Source organism: Tamandua tetradactyla, chromosome 15 (assembly GCF_023851605.1).
Source record: "Tamandua tetradactyla isolate mTamTet1 chromosome 15, mTamTet1.pri, whole genome shotgun sequence".
Classification (NCBI taxonomy): Eukaryota; Metazoa; Chordata; class Mammalia; order Pilosa; family Myrmecophagidae; genus Tamandua; species Tamandua tetradactyla.
In genome coordinates, this window is record NC_135341.1 from 41,395,820 (window position 1) to 41,419,546 (window position 23,727).

Consider the following 23,727-nt stretch of genomic DNA (forward strand, 5'->3'; position numbering starts at 1 on the left):
TAAGGAGATGCCCTGCCCTCTCCTTTAACCCCTTCTCATGCATTTCCAAGGGTCAAACACAACTTGAAAACCATTAATTTATTCATTTCCCCTCATTTAATATATGAAAAAATGGGGTTCTGAGAGGTCATGTGATTTACCTAAACTCACTCAACTATTCAGCAGCAGACTCAAGATAATAAATAACCCGGGTCTTCTGATTCTTCTGGGACCATCTCACTCAGTTTCCAGTTATCTCCATGCAAATAAAACAAAAGGCAACTTTCTCAAGATGCCAAAACTAGGAAGTAATAATATGAATAAGCCCTTCATCCAGTTTGTACATTCCATGCGTCATGCTAATCACACTTCACACTTTACCAGGAAGACAAAAAAATACAAATAATATTTGTATTTGATATTCATCTGATCTGAAGTCAAATTGTAAAGTTTCCCTTTACAATCTGGTTATTATTTAGCATGTAGAAGTACTGCGGTTTGCAAAGGGCCTTACAGTCATTTTCGCTAGGACAGGTCTGAATAGACAGCCTGCTGTTGCTCCAGTAGACAGCCTCTGTACACCATCTGAACGAAGATACTTTAGGGAGAAGGTGAAACAGAACTGTAGAGTAATGAGTCTGAAAATGAGCCGACGGTTAAGAACATGAAAAGTAAGAGATGGGCTGAAGCAAGCATCTATTCTAAAAGGTCAATCAAAAAGGCTCAGTGAGACAAACTACAATCAAGAATAAGAGAGAGAAAGATTAAAACTGAAAAGCTGGGGATAAAAAGAGGATTAAGTATAACATGGCTAACCTGATTCTCTCTTCAAAGAAGCAGAAATAATGTCAGGAATAAATCTATACTCCCCAAGAGGGCAATGCATGAGCTAGCAGTAAGAACAAAGTGCAACATGACCTCAAATAAGATTTCTAGAAGTGGTTTGAAATATATAACACATTGTAGAAGATCTGGGTAAAAAAAAGCTTAGGCAAACTGGGAGGTACGACCCTATAAAACAAATGGATTTTTTAGCTACTAAGGAGAGAGGTGAGAAATGAGCCTTGAGAACTGGACACAGATTTGAGACAGAATGGAAGAGACAAGATTTAATTAAAATGGACACTTTTTTTAAAGGTTAACACTTAGCCTACTTCTGAATCAGTGAGATATGATTAGCAATTACTTCTGGATTGTAATTTGTATATACTTTTCTACAACTTTTTCTTACTTCTAAGATTTCTTTATTCTTTTCTATGAATCATTTCAATGTAATCATTCCAAAGCCACAGTACATGAATTCTAATAAAGGAAAATCAATTCTGAAAACAATAAGATGTTTAAAAATCTAGAGGTGCTCTCTAGAATATTCTAGAGAAATACACTTTCTATTCACACCATGTTTTGACTCTTCCGTTTTGACTTTTGGCATGAAATTATGAATGAAGATTTGTACATTTAAAAAAAGCTCATTTGGCATGACATTTACCTTGCTTGAATTTAGAGAAGCCATGATAAATAGATATGAAGTCTCCCTATGACAGCCATACTTCAACCTCTTCCTCTAATTGTGTTGTGTGCTTCTAGCAGGATCCATTTGTTGTAGCATCTCAATGCAAAATATTTATTTACAAATAAAACTCTACTACCCAAGAGTTTCAATTCCAGTGAAGGTGCTTTGTTTGGCTTTGTTTTGGGTTTGCTTTATGTTTTCCGAATCAGGGCAGGGATTAAAAAAGTGTGGGGAATTCTGAGCCAAATTCTGAGCCAAACAGTTTCTCAAGTTCCTTCTAGCTTTAAAATTCAAATGTCTCCTTAAAGCTAAAGAGCTTCACTAGTGACACTCACCGGCCTTTCCTGGCACATCTAGTAACCCCTCAACAAGGCCTGCTTCCTGTAGATGGGGTCTGGGCTAACACCTTGAGAAGGAAGGCCAAAAAGGCCCAGCAGGTTGTTCAGCAGAGACTACTCAGTGGTTAAGAGGAAGGGATAATGTCTGCTTTGTGTTTATTTTTTCCTGATCAAATTTATATTTATTTACAATTTATCTCATTGTCAATATAGTGTAAGAAGTACATTATTAATTTATCTCTCATTTCCTTTTTTGCCATTCCTTCCAATAGGGAAACAAACAAACCAAAAAGGAAACTTTCCTGTTTTCAGAGCATATGCCCCTTTGCAGGCTCTGTGTTTCCTTCAGAAGTTCTATCATTCTCATATGTTTTGGAGTAGGTGTGGGCAGGAATGATCGGCTTCAACTCCCTAACACAGAGGGACATCAGAAGTGGGAAAGAACTTAGGGGTAAGGGAAAAAAAGGCTGACACAGAAAAATTAAATGAATGAGACCACGTAGTTGTGAACAGACATTGTGGGAGAACTTCTGGCTGTAGGAAAGGAAAGTCGTGCAGTGGGGGAACTAATTGCTGGTCTCTAGAGTGTGCTGATACCATCAGTTTCTGAATCCCAAAGTCAGGGCCTAGCCCTGCTGCAACCCTGGTGACCTGAACTAGGTAGCATTTCCCCTCTGGCCTGCTGAGAGACAGCTAGCTGCCTCCTCCTGGCAGCCCCGTCTGACTGATCAGGACACCTGAGGCTATGCCAGCATCTAATCTACTCTAGGCAGCCTCTCACTTGCCTGGGAAGAACAGCTGAGGACTGCCAGCCTCAAACTGCCTACTTCCCTACTGCCTCTGCCCTCCTCTTGCTCCTGCCCATCCCTGAACCATGAGGACTCCTGAGGGACTGGAGGATGCCTCTCCCTGCAACAACTCCCGCCCGAGGCTTTGTGTGCTGGAGACAGGATGGAAGGTGGAGAAGAATAGAGCTCAAATTATAATAGTTTAGGAGAGACAAGATCCTGGAGAGGCAGGGAAACTAGCAAAGAGATTAAAATACTTCGCAAGAAGATGCAGAATTTAATTAGTTTTGTAAAACAGGGAGGTAAAACCAGTCTTGAAGCCCAGGAGGCAGAGCCTATCATTTCCAAAAACAAAGACTGCTGGGACACAGGGGTGAATTCTGACTGAAAGACGGGGTGCTCAGAGCATGTCTGAGCACTGGTTTGAGAGTCCATGGGTTGAGAGACTTTATTAGCTCGACCACTCCTACCACTCAATAATAATTTTCAAAAAGGGGAGGGATAATGCCACCCTCAGCCCTGACTGACCAGAGGGACACGGTAGGGATTAATGTGATGAAAGCTTTAAAACCATAGGGCTTTTAAGAGAAAAGCCTCACAGTAGATAAACCTAAGCATTATTATCATTAAACCCCAATCCTGGCCTGTGTCTTCACAGCTTTTTATTCTGACGGTGCTGCAGAGACGCTGACAGCCTGTTAGAACATTTCTCACTTGCTCTTCTTGGTTCTCATTTTACCTCCTCTGCCCACATCTAATTTGTGCGCACACCCACCACATGATGGCCTGGCATACAAGGCACTGCGTCCTTGGATCTTTCTTGGAGGTAGAAGGCAGAGAAGGCAGGGAGGGGCCAAATCACACAAGTCCACTGACCAATCCCTTTACAAGGCTTCCCAAGTGCACAGGTATGGTTGCTGTTACCCAGACTCATTTTCTGGCACTACCTGTGAGCAGGTCTCTGGTCTGGGACTGGAAAAGGCTCTGAGAGTAGGAGAAGAGAGCCAGGCCACAGGCTCAATTTCAACCGAGCAGCTGAAGGCTTTCACAAGCAACTCAGGGACTCAGGGTTGTAACAAGGGTCCCCATTCCAGAGTGCAGGTAACTCTTGAGTACTCAGGGCATTATGCATGCTGGAGACTACACCCTGCTTCACTGCTCTGCCTTGGCTGTCTCTCTGCTCTAGCCTCCTCCACCATCTCCTGGAATAGCTCCTGTCACAATTTCCCTTCCTTTCTCTCACCTTCTCTCCCCGCCAGCCCATATTTTCACTCACTACAGGCTAAGAAAAGACCAATGTATTCTATAGAGGCATCTTTGCTTTATCTGCAAGCTTGCAGGTGAAGTCAGGAGAGGAGAGGACAAAGGGGACAGAAAAATGGGGAACTTATTTCCTCCCATCCCCACTGATCTCACAAAGGCTGTACTGTTGCCTGTCTGCTTCTCACCAGCAGAAATTCTACTTGGAAGTATGGGTTAAGCATGAGGTTTCCTGAATATTTGGAATGCAGCAGAACACTTCTTTATAGACATTCTGTATGTCCTATCTTTCATTTCCTCGTTGGAACTGGGCAGACTTGGGGTTCCTCCACTTTATCCTCCTCCTTGCCGGCCCTGACCTCTACACTCTCCTGGGTGTGACGGTGCTCACACTGACCATGACAGCTCGTGTCATGACCTCAGCTTTTCTCATCTGTATTCTTAGCACCCAGCCCAGGGTCTGGCCAGGCACTCAATGAATATTTAGGGAAAAAGGAATGAATCCAGACCAGCTCAGAAAGTAGCAAAGACTGTTGGTTAAGAGCTCAAGCACCGGGATCTGAACCCCAGTGCTGTTACTTATTACCAGTGTGAGCTGAAGTTTCCTCATCAGCAAAATGGGGATAACAGCAGTCTCTGCCGTCAAAGGTTAATCTAAGAGTTAAATAAGATGGTGTAAGTAAAGACCTAAGTGTGGATCAGGGATAATCAGGTAGGAAATGGAGCTAACATGGACTTTATTCATATTAAAGCAGCTGCACATTTCAGTTCCTGAAAATGTGGAAAATAGTCTGACCACCGGTTGGAGCAGGTGGGAGGTCTCTAAGGTAGCATGACCAGGGCATGGCTATGTCCATCTTAACCACAGTCACCAAGAGGCTGAGGGCGGATGCAGCCTCAGGGGGCTACAGGAAGCAACATTAGAAATGGCAATCACAGATTTCTGAGAAAAATTCACATAGGAGATCCTCTCTTTGTCTCTCCAATTGTCACCCTGCTGACAGGAACTGAGGTATTCCATTAGACTCTAAATACCTTTTGCTTTCAGTATGCAACTCTCAAATCTACCTCCCTCCCCTTGCTCTCACCCCAGCAGAGCTGCCCACAAGATACCTCCCACATATCTCTGCCAAAACTAATTCACATTCTTCAGCTACTCCTACTGCAAGTTTTCTTTTTCACAGAAAGAGTGGCTGAAATCACTTTTAACATTTCACAAAGCAAACAATTCTAGGAAGACTAGGTGGGGGGCAAGGGGAGAAAAATCGAATAAAATCACAGAACAACCTTAACCAAGTATTTTTACATTCAGGGTTCCCTGTAATTTTCACACCAGGCATCTGTCTTTAAAATTTGGAAATTAAGTGAATGAAAGGAGGGCTCCTCCACAAAGGCACCTCCCAAACAGACCACTAGGTATAGTGGTAGCCCTTAGAACTGCGAAACACAAAGCCCTAAAGATGAATGACAGGCGAAGCTCACTGGTCATCCTAGCACCTGTTTCCCAATCCCTTTCCCTTCATTCACTTTGACTATATAAAACCTAAAAAGCGAAGTCTGCTTTCCCATTCTTCCTAGAAGCTGGGGGTAGCCACACAACACAAATGGAGCTAACAGGACACCAGTGGAACTCTGCTGAGGGTTTCTGGGAAAGCTCTTGCCTTCCAGATAAAAGGAACAGTCATTGACACTGCCCCTTCTGCCTCTTTCTGTCCTGAATGGAGATGTGATGTCTGGAGCTGTAGCGGTCATCCTGCATCTACGAAGTGATGGACAAGAAGGAACGCTCAAGAGAAGCATGGAGATGACAATTCAGAGTCCCATCACTGTTCAGACTCAGTAACTGTGACTTATAATGTAAGAAAAGTAACTTTGCATTTGCTAAGGCACTATAACTTGAATTTTCAATTACTTATAACTAAAAGCATTACTACTGATTAAATAGCTGAGCCTTATCTATACAGCAGGACCTTTTCACTAATTCAAGAATATTTCTATCATACTTAAAGGCAGATGTCCTACCTCATTGGATCTTTGGTGTTTTGATCCATGTATCTAAGCACCTATTATTTGCATTATCTCTACTCAAATTCTCTGGTCACCTCAAACTCAAAAGAGTCAAAACTACGTTTCTTCAAGGGCTCTCTATCCCATCCACTTACTGTTCAAGCCAGGATCTTCCTTGATGCCACCATCTCCTACATACTCTAGGAGGGTATAAAGGATACATACTGTATCACCCACTTCCACAGAGTATGCTGCCTAAATGTTTTTCTAACCTACTCACTTCTCTTCACTACCTCCACCTAAGTCTAAGTCATGCATACCTTGACAACCGCAATAGTTTCCTAACTGGTCTCTCTGCATCCACATTTGCCCTTTCACAGAGAGTTTAAAAAAACAAAAATCTGACCATGTCATTCCCTTCCTTAGAATCCTTTAATAATTTCTCATAGTCCCCACGGTAAAGTCTAAATTCCTTAAGACCTAAAAGACCTGGCCTGACCTGGCCCTTAACCACCCCTTCAACCTCTCTAGCCCTATCTTGAGTCTCTCCTGTTGGCTCTCTCATGTCCAGCTACAGGGTTATTCTTTCAGCTTCTCAAAGCCATCATACACATTTCTGCTTTAGGGTCACCACACATGCTGTTCCCTCTATGGGGTAGGCTTCCCTCTCTGCAGCTTTATGGCCCATCTAATCCTTAAATTCCTGTTTGTAGACCATATAGTGAATTGTTCATTTACTGTATTTTTCTGTTCTAGATTTCCAGTTAGTTCTTTTTTTATAGTTTCTATTTCTTTCTCAAGATTTGCTATTTGTTCATTCATTACGACCACCTTTTCCTTTGAGTCCCAGAACATTTTATAATAATAGATGTCTTAAAGGTCTTACTTGCTAATTCCAACATTTGCTTCATCTCAGGGCCTGTTTCTACTGAGCTGCCATTTTTCTTGATTATGGGTCACATTTTCCTGCTTTTTTGCTAATCTAGTAATTTTTTATGTTATGTTGGACATCGTACATTTAACTTTGTAGGGAATCTGGATTATGTTTTCTTCCTATAAAGGTGGTGAGTTTTGTTCTGGCAGTATCTTCTGAACCTATTAGGCTTGATTTTACTTTTTATTACAGTAAGTTATTTTGATTTTGATGACCTAGGTTGTCATCCTTACTCCTAATGCATGGCCTTTTTGGGTTCACAACTGAATACTTTCAGCTGGGCCATAACTCCAAGGTCTCCCAGTACTGCATTCACCCCAGATATCTCTGCTCTGCTCTCTTCCTCATACCAATCACTCTTCAAGGTGTTTGGCTCTGTGCATGTCAGGCCAGCTCTCAGCCAATGACCTACAGTGAACACAGATTTCTGCTCGCCCTTACCATTCTCATATCATTTTCTCTTCTCCTGATTTTCAGGGAAAACAAAGTGCTGACCTCTGAAGAGAGCTTTTTCAATAAATCTGTACATGAGTTCAGCAAGAACCAGGCAAGTCACCATGGTAACTAACCATTTTTGCTGAACAGCTGAAAATGCACAGCCGACAACTTAAAGAATAATGTCCCTCAGTTGGGTTATTACATTTCCAACAGAGGCAAGAGGTCAAAACAAAAGAGCTAATTAGGTGGCCTTTCCAACAATGCCTAATACAGAGTCATCTGATGGATCCTTGAGGTGACCTGGCATCCTTCCCAGTAACACAGTGGCCCCAACTGTCACAAGATATGGGCAACATCCTCAGCTTTGTTCTTCTCATTCCTCTCCCAATATTACTATATGTTTAAAACGAGTAAGGCACCATGTTAACAAGTTCGAATGGGTACTTTTCCAACTCCATATGTCATTCTCTGCTGCACTCTGAATAAATTATAATGAGAAAACAACCTTATTTAAGACAGGTCTTCTGAATGAGAATATTGGAAGTCATATTTCTACTTGGCATTGGGAAGTCATATTTCTACTTGGTGAGTTGGTACACTGCTCTTAAAACAGAAGTTCTAATTCAGCACATTTTGTAGTGATCAAAGGTTATTTATAACTTTGTGCTGTCTTTGTATTTAAGAACTGCCATATTGAATCTGACCCAAAGTCCATTTCAGTTCAGTACTCTATGTATTACAAAGCTACCCACAGGCTACTATGGCAGGATACAATTATCCTTCTTATGGGAACTTCTGTCAGGGAAGAATGAGCATGGCATCCCTGAGCAGCCTTTTGGAAATCTTTACCTTTTCCAACCTGCTTATACCAGTCTTATGCTAATGAGATACAGAGAGCATCAAATTGCCATTTGAAGTGTTCCTAATTTACTCTAACCACTAATGTCTGGAGTTTCAAGGGGGTGATCCCTCAATTCCAGTATCCCAAAACTTGATAAGCTTAAAGAATGCCTTGTATAGAGTTGCTCTAGCATAAACAACTCTGGTTGTTTCGCCCAGGCAATTCATGATTTAATAAGTAAGCCCTTCTTTCGACCACTGGTTTTGCACTGAATCTCTGAACATGTAAAGAGTGAGAAGGCACCTTAAAGACCACTTTGTTAAATCCCCTTATTTTATGAGGTCCAGGGACCTATACCAGTCTACACTGTTAATCAGGGATATAAGAGCTAAAATCCAGAGCTTTGGTTCCCAGCTTAGTTCATTTTCACTCTGGCCTTCCCTCATGCAGGCCAGCCATCTCTTCACTCTTTTTAAATGGTTTTCTTCAGATGCTCTGAAATTTCATTCTATCTTTCCTGAGGTCTTACCAGAACTACACAAAGATCCCCCTGCCGTTTTTTTTTTTTTTTAGCTTTACTGCTAATATAAATATGGATAAAGCTGAATGTTTTTTTGACTTTCAACTGAGAGACTCAAATCTATCACCTGCTGAGTGACCCAAGGCTCATCTGCTTCCTATCTGCATAGTCACAGCTCTGAGAGCCCTTCTTAGAGTTCACACCAACCAAGGGGCTCCCTGTACCCGGAAGATTTTAGTGTTGCCCATCATCACGAATGGCACTTTGGGAGCCCCCAGGCTGACACTCACCTTTGCATACGCAGTTGTTTTAATAAACCACTGTCTGAGGTACTTCTGTTCCACCTTTGCTCCAGAACGCCATGAACAACCACATTCATCCACCTGCTCATTGGCAAGCACAGTTTGATCCACTGGGTCCCAGTTAACCAAGGCCTGTGTAATTCATGAAACAAAATGATATGATCTGGTAAGTTCCCTTAATAGGTTCACTTTGAGGTTCCTTACCACGTGAGAGGATCTACAAATGCAATAGCTGTGCTCTGAGACTTGAGGGCATCTCTTTGGAGGATTACTCAGCAAAGAACTCACCAGCAGGCTCTCAAAAGAGCACATGAAATGCTTCTGTACTTTCATTTTATTAGAATGGACTTGGGAAGGAAACCTGTAAACATGTGTCTAACAAGTTTGCTATCTTCTTGTATGAAAGCATGATCTCACAGGATTGAAATTTTAGTAAACAGAAAAAGAAGAAAAAATGATACCTATTACTTACCAGAATTGGGTTATTTTATAGGAACCAAATGTATTTTAATATAAAGAGCTAACATTTACTAGTGGTTATTATGTGTAACTGCTGGGCTAAGGTTGGCTTGTTTAATCCTCACAACAACCTTTTGAGGTAAGTATATTATTATCCCTACACTGCATGGAGGAAATTTGAGGGAAAGAGATTAAAACACTTGCCTAAGGTCATACAACCAGCAAATCGCAGAGATAGGGTATGAACTCGAGTCTCTAGAAACTGGAATATTTTGTAATTTTTTAAAACTTCTGTTTAAATTAAAGTATAGCATTGCACTAGTTCGAAATTCTTGTATACCCCAGAAAAGCCATGTCCATTTAATCCTGACTCAATATGTTTAGGGTAGAACTTTTTTTTTTCCACATGGGCAGGCACCAGGAATCAAACCCAGGTCCTCGGGCTTGGCAGGCAAGCATTCTTACCTGCTGAGCCACCGTGGCCCACCCAGGGTAGAACTTTTTATTAGACTGTTTCCATAGAGACTGATCCATTCAATTTATGGGTATGGCCTTTCGATTAGATTACTTTCATGGAGATGTGACATGCCCAATTGTGGGTGTGACATTTTGAATAGATGGAGATGTGACTCCTCCCATTCAAGGTAGGTCTTGAATAGTTTACTAGAGCCATTTAAAAGGGGAAACATTTTGGAAAAAGCTTCAGAGCCAACACAGAGAGAAACATTTGGAGATGCAGAAGGCAAATGCCCCCAGGAAAGCAGTTTGAAACCAGAACCCAGAGGACCAACAGATGCCAGCCACATGCCTTCTCAGCTGAAAGAAGTGTTCCACACCCATCAGCCTTTCAGAGTCAAGGTATCTTTTCCTGGATGCCTTATTTTGGACATTTTTATGGCCTTAGAACTATAAACTTGTAACTTAATAAACTCTCTTTATAAATGCCAACCCATTTTTTGTATACGGCATTTTCGGCAGCATTAAAAAACCAATACAAGCATATATGGAGTAACATGGATATCTCAGTTGCATAACTTGGTAACTTTTTTTTTTTAACTTGGTAAGTTTTTACATATAACTACTGAGCTCAAAACAGAGAACGAGTCTAGCATCCCAGGAGACTCTGTTGTGCCCTTTCCTAGTCAACGTCTCCCCAAACAGTAACAAGTATTCTGTGCTCTTATCTGCATAGATTAATTAGGCTGATAGAGCCTGTAGTCTTGACCATTATGAAACTCTCCTTTGAGTTGTAATTAGTTTCTATTTTCATTTAAAACAAATACCTCTGACATCTACATTCACTGCTTATGACATTTAGGTACCACTTGATATAAAGAAGGCAATGAATTCAGAGGGTGAACTGTGGTATTCTGTTGGTCTCCCATGTCTTGGGACCAATTTCTGTTCATTTCCCATGTCTTGGAGCAGCTGGAGGAGGGGACAGGAAATCAAGGAACTAAAATATTCTGAATAGCTGATACTTATTTGCTTTTTTAAATTTCTTTAAGTGATATTTAATTGGAAAATTTACTTGACACTTTTTTGCAACATTTTAATTTCAATTGTAGTTTTTTACTTTTTTTTAAATTGTGAAATATAACATATACACACAAAAGCAACAAATTCCCAAGTACACTCTAACAAGCAGCCACAGAACAGACTCCATAATCTGGCACAGGCCACGGTTCCTTGATTCCCTGTCCCCTCCTCCAGCTGCTCTAAGACCAACAGAAATATCAATACCATGATTCAGCAGCCACACCCACCCCAAATGCCATCTTCCTCCCCTTCCTCAAAAAACACACAATGTTTTTTAAAATTTTAATAAGCAATTATAATAAGATATTATGCTGAATATTGTCCACTTGCCCCTCTAAATCTCTTCATCCCTATCCTGTGCCCCAGGAAGCTGACTTCTATGGACTGCATTACCTTGGACCATTGCCTGGCTGGGTTTGAACCCAGGCTTCCTTCCCTCAGGGCCATAGGCTGGCAGGAGTCTAATGCCTTTACTGAACCCACAGCTCCTGCCCAGCAGCCTTCTCCTGCCTCAGCTACAATTCACCCAGATTGCAGTTAACTGACATTGCCCTTTCAGTTTAGGTGTGATAAAGTCTTCCTTCTGTTATCAGCACCAGGTGTTTTCTCATTTCTTCTGGGTTTCCCTAAACTCTACAATATAGTTTCTTAATTACATTTTCTTCAATGACTCCTTTTTTGGTGTTTCATCTATTTCCTGCTGTGACCTTGACTGATCCAGAGAAATATCTAAAAATTAAATAAAAAGTAGGGTAGGAGAGAGACTAATCTATCTGAGGGTCATAATTTTACAACTAAAAAGCCGTGTATTCACTAAAAATTTAAGCCTGTGAAGCCTAGAATTGGGAGGAAGACAAGAATGATATATTTCCTCTAAAATAGGCTCCCCAAGGCTTTAAATCTCTAAATATTTAGGGTGACAAAAAAAAAGCAAAAAATATCTTAGACCTAAAACTTTAAGTTTATAAACCAAAGGTCATTTACTTATTATCACTGTTTTAGGGGTAAGTGGGGGTGAGGGAGGTAGGGGTACCTTTCAAAATTAAAAGTCAAAAGGAATGACCAAACATTAAATAACTTAGACAATTCACACAAGAGGCAACTTTCTTCTTCCCTGCCTAAAAAAAAAGTAAAAACAACTGTATAAACTAGAAAAGGGAGGGGGAAAAAAAAAGCCTCTACCTCTGCCCCCTGCAAACCTCAGAAGACATGGAAGAAGCAAACACTTGGTATGGCAGATTGCAAAAAACAAACAGGAGTTTATTTTCTTATCAGCATTTCCCACATGGCCTGGCATCTCTCAGGCGCTAGATTACAGAATGCAATGAGGAAGATCTGCTCCTAAGAGGTTTACACATTATAATAAAATCCAGGTGTTGAATGAGAGCAAAAGCAAAACACAGAAGCTATTTTTTCCTCACTGAAAGACCTGGGGGAAGAGGGAAAACACCAAAAGAAACAGAACCTCAAATCAAAGATGCATCAGCAATGAGAACCTAGTTTCTTCCCAACAGCACAATCCACCACAAGCACAGAGTTGCGAACTAGGGTTAAGACTTTCCATAGAAGTTAAAATAGGGGTGGCTAAAATACAGGTCCTTGGGGTCTGGGGAGTGAGTGCAGCATGTACAGTCTGCAAGTCCTGGAATTCTTCCCCAAATCCCTTGTCTAGAGTCTCCTCTTTTATTCCACTATCTCTCATATAGTGTTCCTTAAAAACAGGGTCTTCCCTTATCCAGCATTCCCAGATTTTCACACTTTGAACATTTGCTTTGATGGACGCTCTGACTTTCAAGCAAGGGCAGTCTGTGCAAAGAATATGATTTCTGGACAACTCACAGACTATGTTCATTTCCCTGATTCACACTTATGTCCTTTTTCACCTAACCGAAGTCAACTCCATGATCCTTGTGGTTAACTAGACTTATTTATAACATAATATTTTATTTTGAAGTCAACATTAAATCAATATTGGACTCATCAGAACACCTACAAACACAATAAACAGAGTAGATTTTATTCATTGTGTTGCTCACAATAGTTATCTGGCAACCTCATAGATTAAGCCATTCCATATAAAAGAATTTCCACAGTTGATCAGGGTTAAACACCAGGTTTAACACTTTTTGTTCAAGGGATTTATGGAAAGCTTTCTAAAATAACCACCATAGCACAATTACAAACATGAAGATGCCATGGGCCTAAGAAGTCAAATCTGTACAGTGATGGCGGATCCATCTCTTTGCCTCCTATCCCCACCCATCTTTGGAGGCATGGGCAACTATGGGCCACATTGGAATTATATGGGTGATATTGTCTTGACTTTGCTTTTTTTTTTTTTTCTGCAAAAAGCTTTTGGTTCACGGCTTGTTAGAGGGTGGCAGGATGGCTGGTTAAAAAGATCCTCCTGGATGGAGGAAGGGGCTCAGGCAGAAGCCTGGATGCCAAGGAATGCAGAGGGGCCCCTAAAGGCCTCTGGGCTCTGGAGGCCCCTAGTCGTGCTTGAGGGTTAGCCTTTCAAAGAGATACTTGCCCAGCTCAGCCTGCGGGCTGGCCGGCCTGCAGAGGTTGGTCAGGTGGTCACCCATCTTCTTGACGAGTTTCACCTCCTCATCTAGGAAATGGTTCTCCAGGAAGTCATAGAGATGAGGGTCTGTGTTGGCAGAACACAGGGCATGCAGTTCCAAAAGGGCTTGGTTCAGGCTCTTCTCGAGGACTAGGGCGGCTTCCATGGCATCCAGGGTCGTACCCTACTCATCTTGGGATGGCTTCTGCACATCCTGGAAGAGCGAGTATCCGCCATGTGGTTTTGCATTTTCAAGAGACGCTTGGCCCCCTTGTACTTTTTCTTCGCCAGTTTGCCAAAGAAGTGGTCCACGCCCTTCAGGGCCACATCGCTGCGGGTGAAATAGAAGCCCAGAGAGAGGTAGGTGTGGGAGGCCTGCAGATACAGGCCAACCAGATGGTTCACAGAAGCCTCCACATTGGCGGTATAATCCTGGCAGATCTGGGAGCTTATGGTTGGTCGACAATGAGAAGCTAACCACAAAAACACTGGTAGCCTGTTCCAGAGGCAGGGGCTGGCCCAGAAGTTGGTCCCAGAGGTTGCAACCGGAAAGGCGGATGGAGGCTGGTCGAGGCCTGAGAGGTGGGGGGAGAGTCCCCGGACCTGTTCCATTCAAATCCTGTTGAAGCAAGAGACAGATCCATGGGACCAGCGGCCGTGCTGTCATCTTCACTTTGCTTTTATCAGCTCTCCTCCTTCTGTGACACAGTAGCTTTAGGGACTGCTGCTCCTGCTAGTGTATCTGGGTTACCTGTTCTAAACCCCCACTATTTCTCATCTCACCATTACTGCTTCCTCCTTTTCCTTTGGATCCTCCTGCCTCCTTACCTCCCTGGGCTTTACCCCTTCAGACAGGGTGCCAGTCCTTTCTAGATCACATCCTCCATTAGAAAGCCTTTGTATTCTGGCCAATGTATTATTCCTCAGGCACTTGGTTACTCTCCAACATTTTCCTCGCTTCATCATCAAGGTCTGTCTTTTTTTTTTTTTTTAATTACCAAAGACCTTTTCTCAGCAAATGTAAGGATCCTGACGGCTGGTGGGATGGTTTGAATCTGTGGTGGACCCTAGAAAATCCATGTCCTTTAATCCTCATTCAATATTGCTGGCTGGAAGCATTTTGATTGTTCCAAAGGAGATGTGACCCACCCAATTGTGGGTGGTAACTTTTGATCAGATAGCTTCCATGGAGTTGTGACTCCATCCATTAATTTTTTAAGAGGAAACATTTTGGAGAGAGTCCCTTTTTTTCTTTTTAGAGCCATCAGAAAGCCACAGCAGAGCCGAGCAGAGCCATGAGGCTGAAAGAACCACAAAGTCCACCAGCCAGCAACCTCTGGAGATGAAGAACACCCCCATAAGAGCTTCATGAAACAAGAAGCCAGGAGAGAAAGCTAGCAGACTCTCACCATGTTTGCCACATTCCTTCCCAGTTGAGAGAGAAATGCTGAACCCATTGGCCTTTCTTGAGTGAAGGTAACCTCTTCCTGGTGCCTTAATTTGGACATTTCTATAGACTTGCTTTAATTGGGACATTTTCTTGGCCTTAGAACTGTAAACTAGCAACTTATTAAATTCCCCTTTTTAAAAGCCATTCTGTTTCTGGTATATTGTATTCCAGCAGCTAGCAAACTAGAACAGCTGGTAATGCATAAGTTTACAGGTACTAATTTTCTCAAGATCAATTATCTTTTTTTTTTGAGAAAACATGCTTAGTTAGGGAACACCACACAGATCTTATTAAAGAATCTAACTCTCAAAATCAATCTTGCTCCATTCTATCCAGAATGGGCTTGAAATTGGAATAAGTCCAGAAATGGTTTTCAAGGGTAACACCTTCCAAGGCCAGAAGGTGGAAGAGTGGGAGAGACTGCCAGTTCCTGTGTAAGGTTTCTTTCAGTATACCCCTGAAGAGGAGGCCATGCTGCAAAACGTAGTTCAGGTGTGTGAATTAACACTATCACCAACTGCCACTGAAATTGTAGAGACAGCCTAAGAATCTCATAATTTAGGCAACTCTCCACAGTTCCCCAGAATGTCCAATACATCATCATTCTTCACCCTAATAAGTTTTAAAACCATAGAGATGAAATTAATGTTCTGACAAGTAGAGGTCTTTATATAGAAATTTATGCCCGAAAACATTTTTGTTTTATAAGAGCAAGCATAGATTTCATTTGTAATGAAACTTGAACATTTTGTTGGACAGTGCTTCTTAAAACAATACACTTAAATGCTCTTTAAATGTTCACTTGAAAATGCTATTTGTAAAGGTTATGGCAGAACTGAATTTAAGGGTTAAGGCTATCTTTTATTAAAAACATAATTTTTACATTAGAGAAAAAGTTCTAATATCTGAATTTCATTGGCTAAATATGTTTTACAAAGTATGTTACAAGCAGTCTTTCTATATCAATGCCATGGTTCTCAATTTCAAAAGTTTATATTGGAAAAAAACATAGAAATGGAACGCTAACAGCACATATTTTGTATTTTAAAGTCAATTTGAAAATAGCTATCTAATAAAAGGAGAACTACCTTGAAAAAATACTTCAGATTAGGGCTAACTCTAATCATTTTATAACGTATCAAATGTACAGCTCTGCATTCTATTTATAATTTTTTCTTAAAATCATATTTTACTGGTGGTCTAAAAAATAAAATTAATACAACACACTACACTGAACTCAACCAGTAGCAACAGAAATGCTATCTTTTAAAATTAAAAGTCACAAAATAATCTATAATCTGTTATTCCCTAACACCTGTCCATAGACAGGCTGCCTCAGAATTAGCAAGAAAACCTTAGATTTTATTTGTTCACTTTCCATTTTTCCATTAGAGTTACTCCCAGGAACTCCACAGGCTCATTCAGATAGGCATTTATTGAGCACCTATTCTGTGCCAGAACTGTTCCAGGTTTTGCATAAACATCCACTTGTTTAATCCTCATTACTAGGAGACAGGAAGAATGGGGCTTATGGCAGGCCAAATAATGACCTACCCTCAAAGGCATCCACTCCTAATCCCTGCAATTTGTGAATATGTAGCCTTATAAGGCAAAAGGAACTTTGTGGATATGATTAAATTAAAAGATTGGGGCAATTATTCTGGATTATTTGGTAAATCATTATAGGAGAAAGAGGGAGACAAGAAAGAGTCGGAGAAGGAGGTGTGATGAAGCAGAAGTCAGAGAGCTTTGAAATGCTAGGCTGCTGGTTTTGAAGACGTAAGGGGGACAGAAGCTAAGGGATGCAGGCAGCCTCTAGAATGTGGAAAAAGCCTCCAGAAGGCTGGCTGTGTGGGAAATTTCACTAATTTAAGATAGTGTTCATTTTCACTTCTACTCTGCAAACAAAGTTTCTCTGTTTCTTATTTAACAATGGGGCATTCTAAGAAGATGGAGATTCTCAAACCTTTACAAAATTTTAAAAGTGCAGCTCAGCTGAACTCACCTCCTTTTGATAGGCCAGCCCAGCTTCATAGAGTTTAATAAAGAGGTACTGAGTCCATTTATAGTAATCAGGCAAACACGTAGTTATTTCCTGCCAAAAAGAGAGAAAAGTATGTATAGATTATTCTAAACATTTGCATCAACGTATGCATCAGCCTCTCAATTCTGAGAGGCAATCAAACTGCAAATATATTTACCAAACTATTATTATTTTTACCAATTTATTGTGGGAAGAGAGATGTTATTTAAATGTTACCCCCACCTTTTCCATGATATGTTCAATAAGGACTCTCAACTTCAAGTATTCTACACACCCCCTTTCTCTGTGTGCATGGAATTATCAGGTGATTTACACTGTTTAAGAAAAATCAGGTATTACCATTTTTGCCAGCACATACATATTTTGAAGTCCATGAAGCTAAATCATGAATGCATCTCATTTTAAAAACAAACACAACATTCAAGAGGAATATTTGTGTACTTCAGCAGGATCCTCATTTGAATCAACCTTGTGTTTCTACATATAACTTGGGTCTGATGACTCCTTTAAAGTCATTATTTCGCCATATATTCCATTGTATGAATCAAGAAGACTCATTAAAAACATTATCAAAAGTTAAACTTAGTCAGTGAGAAACCACCTGCTTTATATTTCCAAGCTTAAATCAAATGTTCCCTAAATTTACTTAATATCCTGAAAATACATTCGCTGTTTAATCTTTACAATCAACTGTTGGTTAACCAGGTTTGCAACTGATAAAGCCAAACAACCATAAAGACCCCTACATTGTCACTTTGTTTCCTTTCTAGTGCTCTTCTTTAACTTCAAAAATAGCTTTCACAGAAATGTTTGAAAGGCAGGGGATAATCCAAATGGTTTCCTTTGTAATGAACTTTTTTTTTGGATGCATGGTCCTAGAATCAAACCTGGGTCCCTCCTATGGAAGGCGAAAGTAATGAACTTTTAATAGAAGCCTAACTTCTATCAAAAGTTCAAACAACTCTGTTTTCCTTAAGATGAATAAATGAAGAGATAGCTTAAAGTCCAGAACGGGGAGGCCATGTGTGGTAGGAATTGAGGGAGGGAGGAAAGTATCAGGTAAACTTCTGGAGTCTCCAAGGGCCTGCTTTTCCTATATAAGATTTCTGGTCCTTTACGCACAGTTTAGTAAAAATACCAGAGTAATAACTATTAAAAAGTAATTCTTTAAGTATCAATAACTTAACTCTGACCATCAGCTTTACCTTGTCCCTGCGAAAAAAGGAGGGCAGTCAAAACAGTCTTGCCCAAAAGGACTTAATAGACATTTCTCCAAAAGAAGATAAACAAATGACCAATAAGCATGTGAAAAGATGTTCAATATCATTAACCATGAGGGAACACAAATCAAAATCATGATGCTAAAACCTCACACCTATTAAAATGGCTTCTTTTTTTTTTTTTTAAAGGAAAATAACAAGTGCTGGTGAGGATGTAGAGAAATAGGAACCTTATTACATTGTGGGTGGGGATGTAAAACAATGCAACTTCTCAGAAAACAGTTTAGCAGTTCTTTAAAAAGTTAAACATAGAACTACCATATGACCCAGCAATTCCACTTCTATGCATTTACCCAAAATCATTGAAAGCAAGGGCAGATATCTGTACACCCACGTCCACTGAAGCTTTATTAACAATAGCCAAAAGGTAGAAGCAACCCAAATGTCCATCAGCAGATGAATGTATAAACAAAATGTGGTCCATCCATGCAATAGAATATTATTCAGCCCCCCAAAAGTATGAAATTTTGATACATGCTACTCCATGGATGAACCTTGAACACATTATACTGATTGAAACAAGTAAGACACAATGAAACAGAAAATATATGATTCCACTTATTTAAAATAGCTAGAATATACAAATTCATAAGAGACAGAAAGTAGACTACATGTTGGGAATAGGGAGTTAATGCATAACGGGTGCAGGGTTTCTGTTTGGGGAGATGGGAAGGTTCTGGTAATGGATGGTGGTGAGGGTAGCACAACATTGTAAATGTGATTAATTTCACTGAATTTTACACTTGGGAGTGGTTCAGATGGGAAAGTTTATAATGTATATATTCCCACAATTTTTTTTAAAAAAGAATGACCAAAGAGAAAATAACAACTAAATGCAATAACTGATCCTAGTCAGGATCTAAAAATAGATGAGAAAATGCCCAGAAGGACATTATTGGGACATATGAATAAAACGGAATATAGGCTGTTAAATTTACTGAACTGGATTAACTGTACTCAAATGAATGGTACATATACCATCCATATGTACCATTACATATGGTTATATAATGTATATATAAATTGGTTATATAAATGAATATACTTGTTCGTAGGAAAAGTAGATGGAAGTATTAAGTGTTGAAGGAGATGATGTATAACAACCTTCTCTCAAATGTTAAGAAAATAGATAAACAGGATAGCTAATAGATGATCAATGAGTAGAATGATACAGCAAATGTGACAAAATGTAACAGTTGGTGGATCCGGGTATCTGGGTGGGGAACATATTGGAGTTCTCTATATAGGTTTTATATTGTTTTTGTGACTGTCCTGTAAGTTTGAAATTATTTCAAAATAAAACATTTATTAAAAAGAATACAAAAAACAAAAATAACAACAACAAAAGAATACAGCATGAAGACCATTTCTCCAAGATCATTACTCCAATTACTAATAATTTTATATTAAAGCATGTTTATAACACTGGCACATGATGTGCCATCATGCTGAAATGCTTGACCCATCTATCCACAGGAGGCTGGAGTACCCCAGAGATAGGGATTGTTCTCATGTCCATTTTATTCCTATCTGCTGCACACAGGGCTCAGCAACAAACCCTCCATAATGTCCACTTAGTGAAGAAATGCCAGAGCAGACACCTGCAAGGCTCACCAGTAGTCCAGTTTCAGAAATGCGTTTCCTGAAAAAGTCATGGAACCCTGCAGGAACCTCTCGAGATTTGCTATTAAAAAAAAAAATCGGCTATTTCTAGTCTTTAATGCCACATCTCAGTCAAAATCGTTAAAGACATCTTTCTGAAATTAAACTGCTTAAAAGCTTTTACTTTGGTCAACTAAAAATCAGCTAAAAATCGAGATCCCATTTTAGTCAGCTAAAAATCGAGATCCCATTTTCACTGGGTACCTCTCCTAGTCAAAAGGTCCTTCTGGGAATTTTAGCATCCACAAAGATGTTAACAGCCCTTCTTCTCTGTCTCTAAAGCAGGGGTTATCAACCAGGACAATTTTGAACACACCCCATTCCCCACTTCCACCCCTGCAGCTTACCTCACGTAATGCCTAGAGACATTTTTGGTTGTCATAACTGGGAGAGGGGATGCTGTTGGTATCTTGTAGGTAGAGGCCAAAGATGCAGCGAAACAGCTCACAGTACACAGGCCAGGCCCCACAACAAAGAATTATCCAGCCCTGAATATCAATACTGCCAATGTTGAAATGCCCTGCTCTAAGGGTTTAGATCTCATTAGTTTGAGTCTGTAACCAGAGGCAGATTAAACGATAGTCAGCCATATAGGTAGGCAGCTCCATCTCTGTGACCGCAGGAGCACCACACAGAGCCAACACAGGCCCTTTACTAATATTGAGACCAACCAGAAGAGAGACGTGTAGTCTCAAGTTGCCAGCAGATGAAATTTTGAAAACCTATTATGTGTGCAGGACGCTGCTCAATGGGAATGAGTGATTGATTTTACCATTTAAATTTTAAATCATTTAATATGCCTCCAAGAAGTTGTCTGACTTGGAAAATCTCACATCTTAAATTCATGTAATAATGTCCTATTTTGAAGTTAGGCATGCAGTTTTTCTTGATACAACATGTCTGTCCCCTCCCATGAACATGAAATAGCTGTTGTCAAAATAAATGTTTAAGGATCATCAGTTGGAATCCAGCCCACAGCACCCAAATGTTCAGACCCAGCCCTGCCTGTAATCCCGGTGTGGGGGGATGGGACTATGTGCATAGAGCTTCCTTTTGTCTCCATCAGCACACAGGATAGCACCAGTGACTTCTGGTGACTACCTGGTGAGACCACCAGCAACATCACACGAAATCTGTTCACTGTGTTCCAAAATTCCTTTTCATTCCTGTGTTTTCCAAATACTCCACCACCTATGTTAGTGCACTCTTGTTTGTAATACAAAAAGTCAGGGAATTCAAAGTTATAACCTCAAAAGCAATCACAATTTGGCCACCCTCCATATAGATCTATATAAAGGTGCCAACTTTTATATTCCCCTGAGCTCTAGAAAGCGCAATCCTAGCTGCCAAGAGACAAAATTTGTGCATCTGGGATCTCAACTAGAATCATTCGTCCACACTGCAATTTTACATTCTACAATACCTGTTTTTTAGCGCTTAAAATAATTTGTACATTCACAGCTCAACACAAGGTAAACTCTCTCAGAACACAAGTGAGGATCAAAACATCATCCTTTGAGCCCTGCCACTCACACCTCAATGACTGCACAAATTAACATATAAGGCAGCCTTGTTGGCAGCTCCTGCAGCACAGTGATTCAAAAATGACAAAGTCCAAGAAGGCTGAGCCACAGAGGCCTCCCTTATTGTTCCTGATGTAAAACAATATTTGGTTTGGGGAAGAAGAATCCTTCCATCAGTCACCTACTGGGAACTCCATTGCAGTCTCCTCAGAAAAACCCGCGTGCTCCAGGAAAAGAGGCTGAGAGAGCACGACCTAAGGGAAAGACAAGTCCCTGTGACACCAGAGGGGAGCCCTATGGCTGTCGCTGCGGCACCACTAGCTTTGTTTCCCTCTCTATAAGACAAGGTTCTAGAATTCCAGAAGGCAAGTTACCATATTATCGAAATAAAGGAAGAACACCCAAATAAGAACAAAGGCTATTCAGAGCTTGTCATAGCAAGGGAGTCAACCACCATCACTTGTGTTTGACAGACTCAAAGGCTAACAGAGGAGAAGAAAAGATTTAAAGCGGAAAAAAAGATGAGACCTCAGATGTATTACTGGACAAAGGTGGTAGATTTTTTTGCCCGATACACTCAAATGACCAATTCCTGAGACACTGAGGATTCAAAGAGAGAAAATTTTATTACTAGTAGGAGATCAGATGGCCTATCAGCCCAAAATGTCCCCCTCGAACTGCAGTAATTCTGCTAGTTTTATTAGAGAAAAAGATGGGCAGGTTTTAGGATAATGAGCACAGTGGCCGCAGATGACGTAAAGGTGATCTGATTACGGAGCATGCGCAGATTGATTATATGCTCAGTCACAGAACATGTAAGAAAATGGTGGCCTTAATATGATGATGGGAGTGATTCTTAGCATTATAATGAGGTAAAGGTGACTTGTAGGTTAAAATCTAAGCAACTCTGCATGTCAGGCAGGCCCATTTTGGTTAGTTCTAGTCTCGGAAACAAGATAACTTCGGACTTGGGGTGGGTGAATTCTGGACTGACCTAAGTTCCTTCATTAATAAACACTAAGGGCTGTCTTTAGTGATTACAAGACTATAAAGTTGAAAAACTGGATAAATGCATACAACTGAAGGTTAGACACAAGGTTTTTACAATCCCAAGGGTACAAGATAAAGGCTATACAATCATTTCAGTTCAGAGATTTCAGGTTATTTCCCTGTCTATTTTAATACATTTAGAAAATAAAAGGAAATATCTATATACTGATTTAATAATCATAATCATTTTTTAATTCTTAACTTCACAGTCACAGATGTGCTTTGCCTGGAGGCTACCGGCACAAGAAAGCTGGAGGTGTGTGGACTAGAAGCAGGGCATCCTCTGTGATTGCTTAGGGGAGCATATTTGACTTTCTCTGGTTAAAATATGGAGAAGCTAATTTAGGACACTGTCAGCTATTGATCAAGTCCCAATTGTTTGGGGTCTGTTGTTATAGGGATTGTGCTGTGATTTCCAGGGATGTTTTCTGCAGCAACGGCCAGCTTCCTGGACTTGCCTTAGCAGGGAGTGGGCTAGACTTTCCTGGCCTGGTCACTGCTGACAATGGTCAGGTTCCTGATCATTGTCCCTTTGTATATTCAGTCTCTCACTCTCTAGAAAATGAAGTAATAAACCCATCTTTGGGGTTTATTGTTGTGAGGTTAAAATACAATTAAGTATGTAAAGCAACCCGTGGTACAAAGAAGGGATGAGCAAGCTTGCTACTTTCCTTGCCTTTGTTCAAAGAGCTAATATTGGAAGGGTGAGCCTGGCTTCGTTATCACACACTCAGAGAGGTGGATAATGCCCCTATCAGGTGACTGGGGCAAGGCAAAAGGGAGAAGAAAGGACCAGATGAAAATAGCTTACTATTTCTTACCAAATATTGGTTTTCTGACTAAATAGAGATGGTGTATATGAGTTGAAGACCCAAACATGGGACCCAGATGGAGAAATCCATACAAGACTGGTCCCCGTCACCTCTGGGGGCAACCAACACTGGAGGGCCTGCTAGGTGACCACCCATCCTTCACTCCCTTCTGCTCTGGCAGGGTTTGGGTGGGTCTTTGTTTCCTGATCCAGTTGCATCTTTCTGGTCCCAGATCACAGAACAGCTCAAATCCATCAAAGCCACTGTGCATTTAATTTTCATTGCAACCTTGCAATATTTAGGTTATCTATTAAGAATTTAAAAACAAATAAAAACCTGAGACAGCATGTTTGTCAAGGCAGTCATTCATTAGTCCTTTACATTGGTAAATATAAACAGTAAGAAAGATGAGCTGTAGCAGG

The 23,727-nt window shown here is 40.6% G+C and overlaps 1 protein-coding gene and 1 pseudogene across 5 annotated transcripts in view; both read right to left on the minus strand.

The window, feature by feature from the left end:
- The window catches only part of LARS2 (leucyl-tRNA synthetase 2, mitochondrial), a 200,267-nt gene that overhangs the window by 95,010 nt on the left and 81,530 nt on the right, over positions 1-23,727 (minus strand). For 4 of the 5 annotated variants that reach the window (XM_077129571.1, XM_077129573.1, XM_077129572.1 and 1 more), the window contains 2 exons: positions 16,940-17,029; positions 8,909-9,052 (listed from right to left, as the gene is read on the minus strand). In XM_077129571.1, the coding sequence (XP_076985686.1) occupies positions 8,909-9,052; positions 16,940-17,029 (234 nt within the window). The remainder of the gene's footprint in view (positions 1-8,908; positions 9,053-16,939; positions 17,030-23,727) is intronic. The other variant, XM_077129574.1, reaches the window with a different exon arrangement.
- LOC143657746 (ferritin light chain pseudogene) lies at positions 12,158-14,096 on the minus strand (annotated as a pseudogene).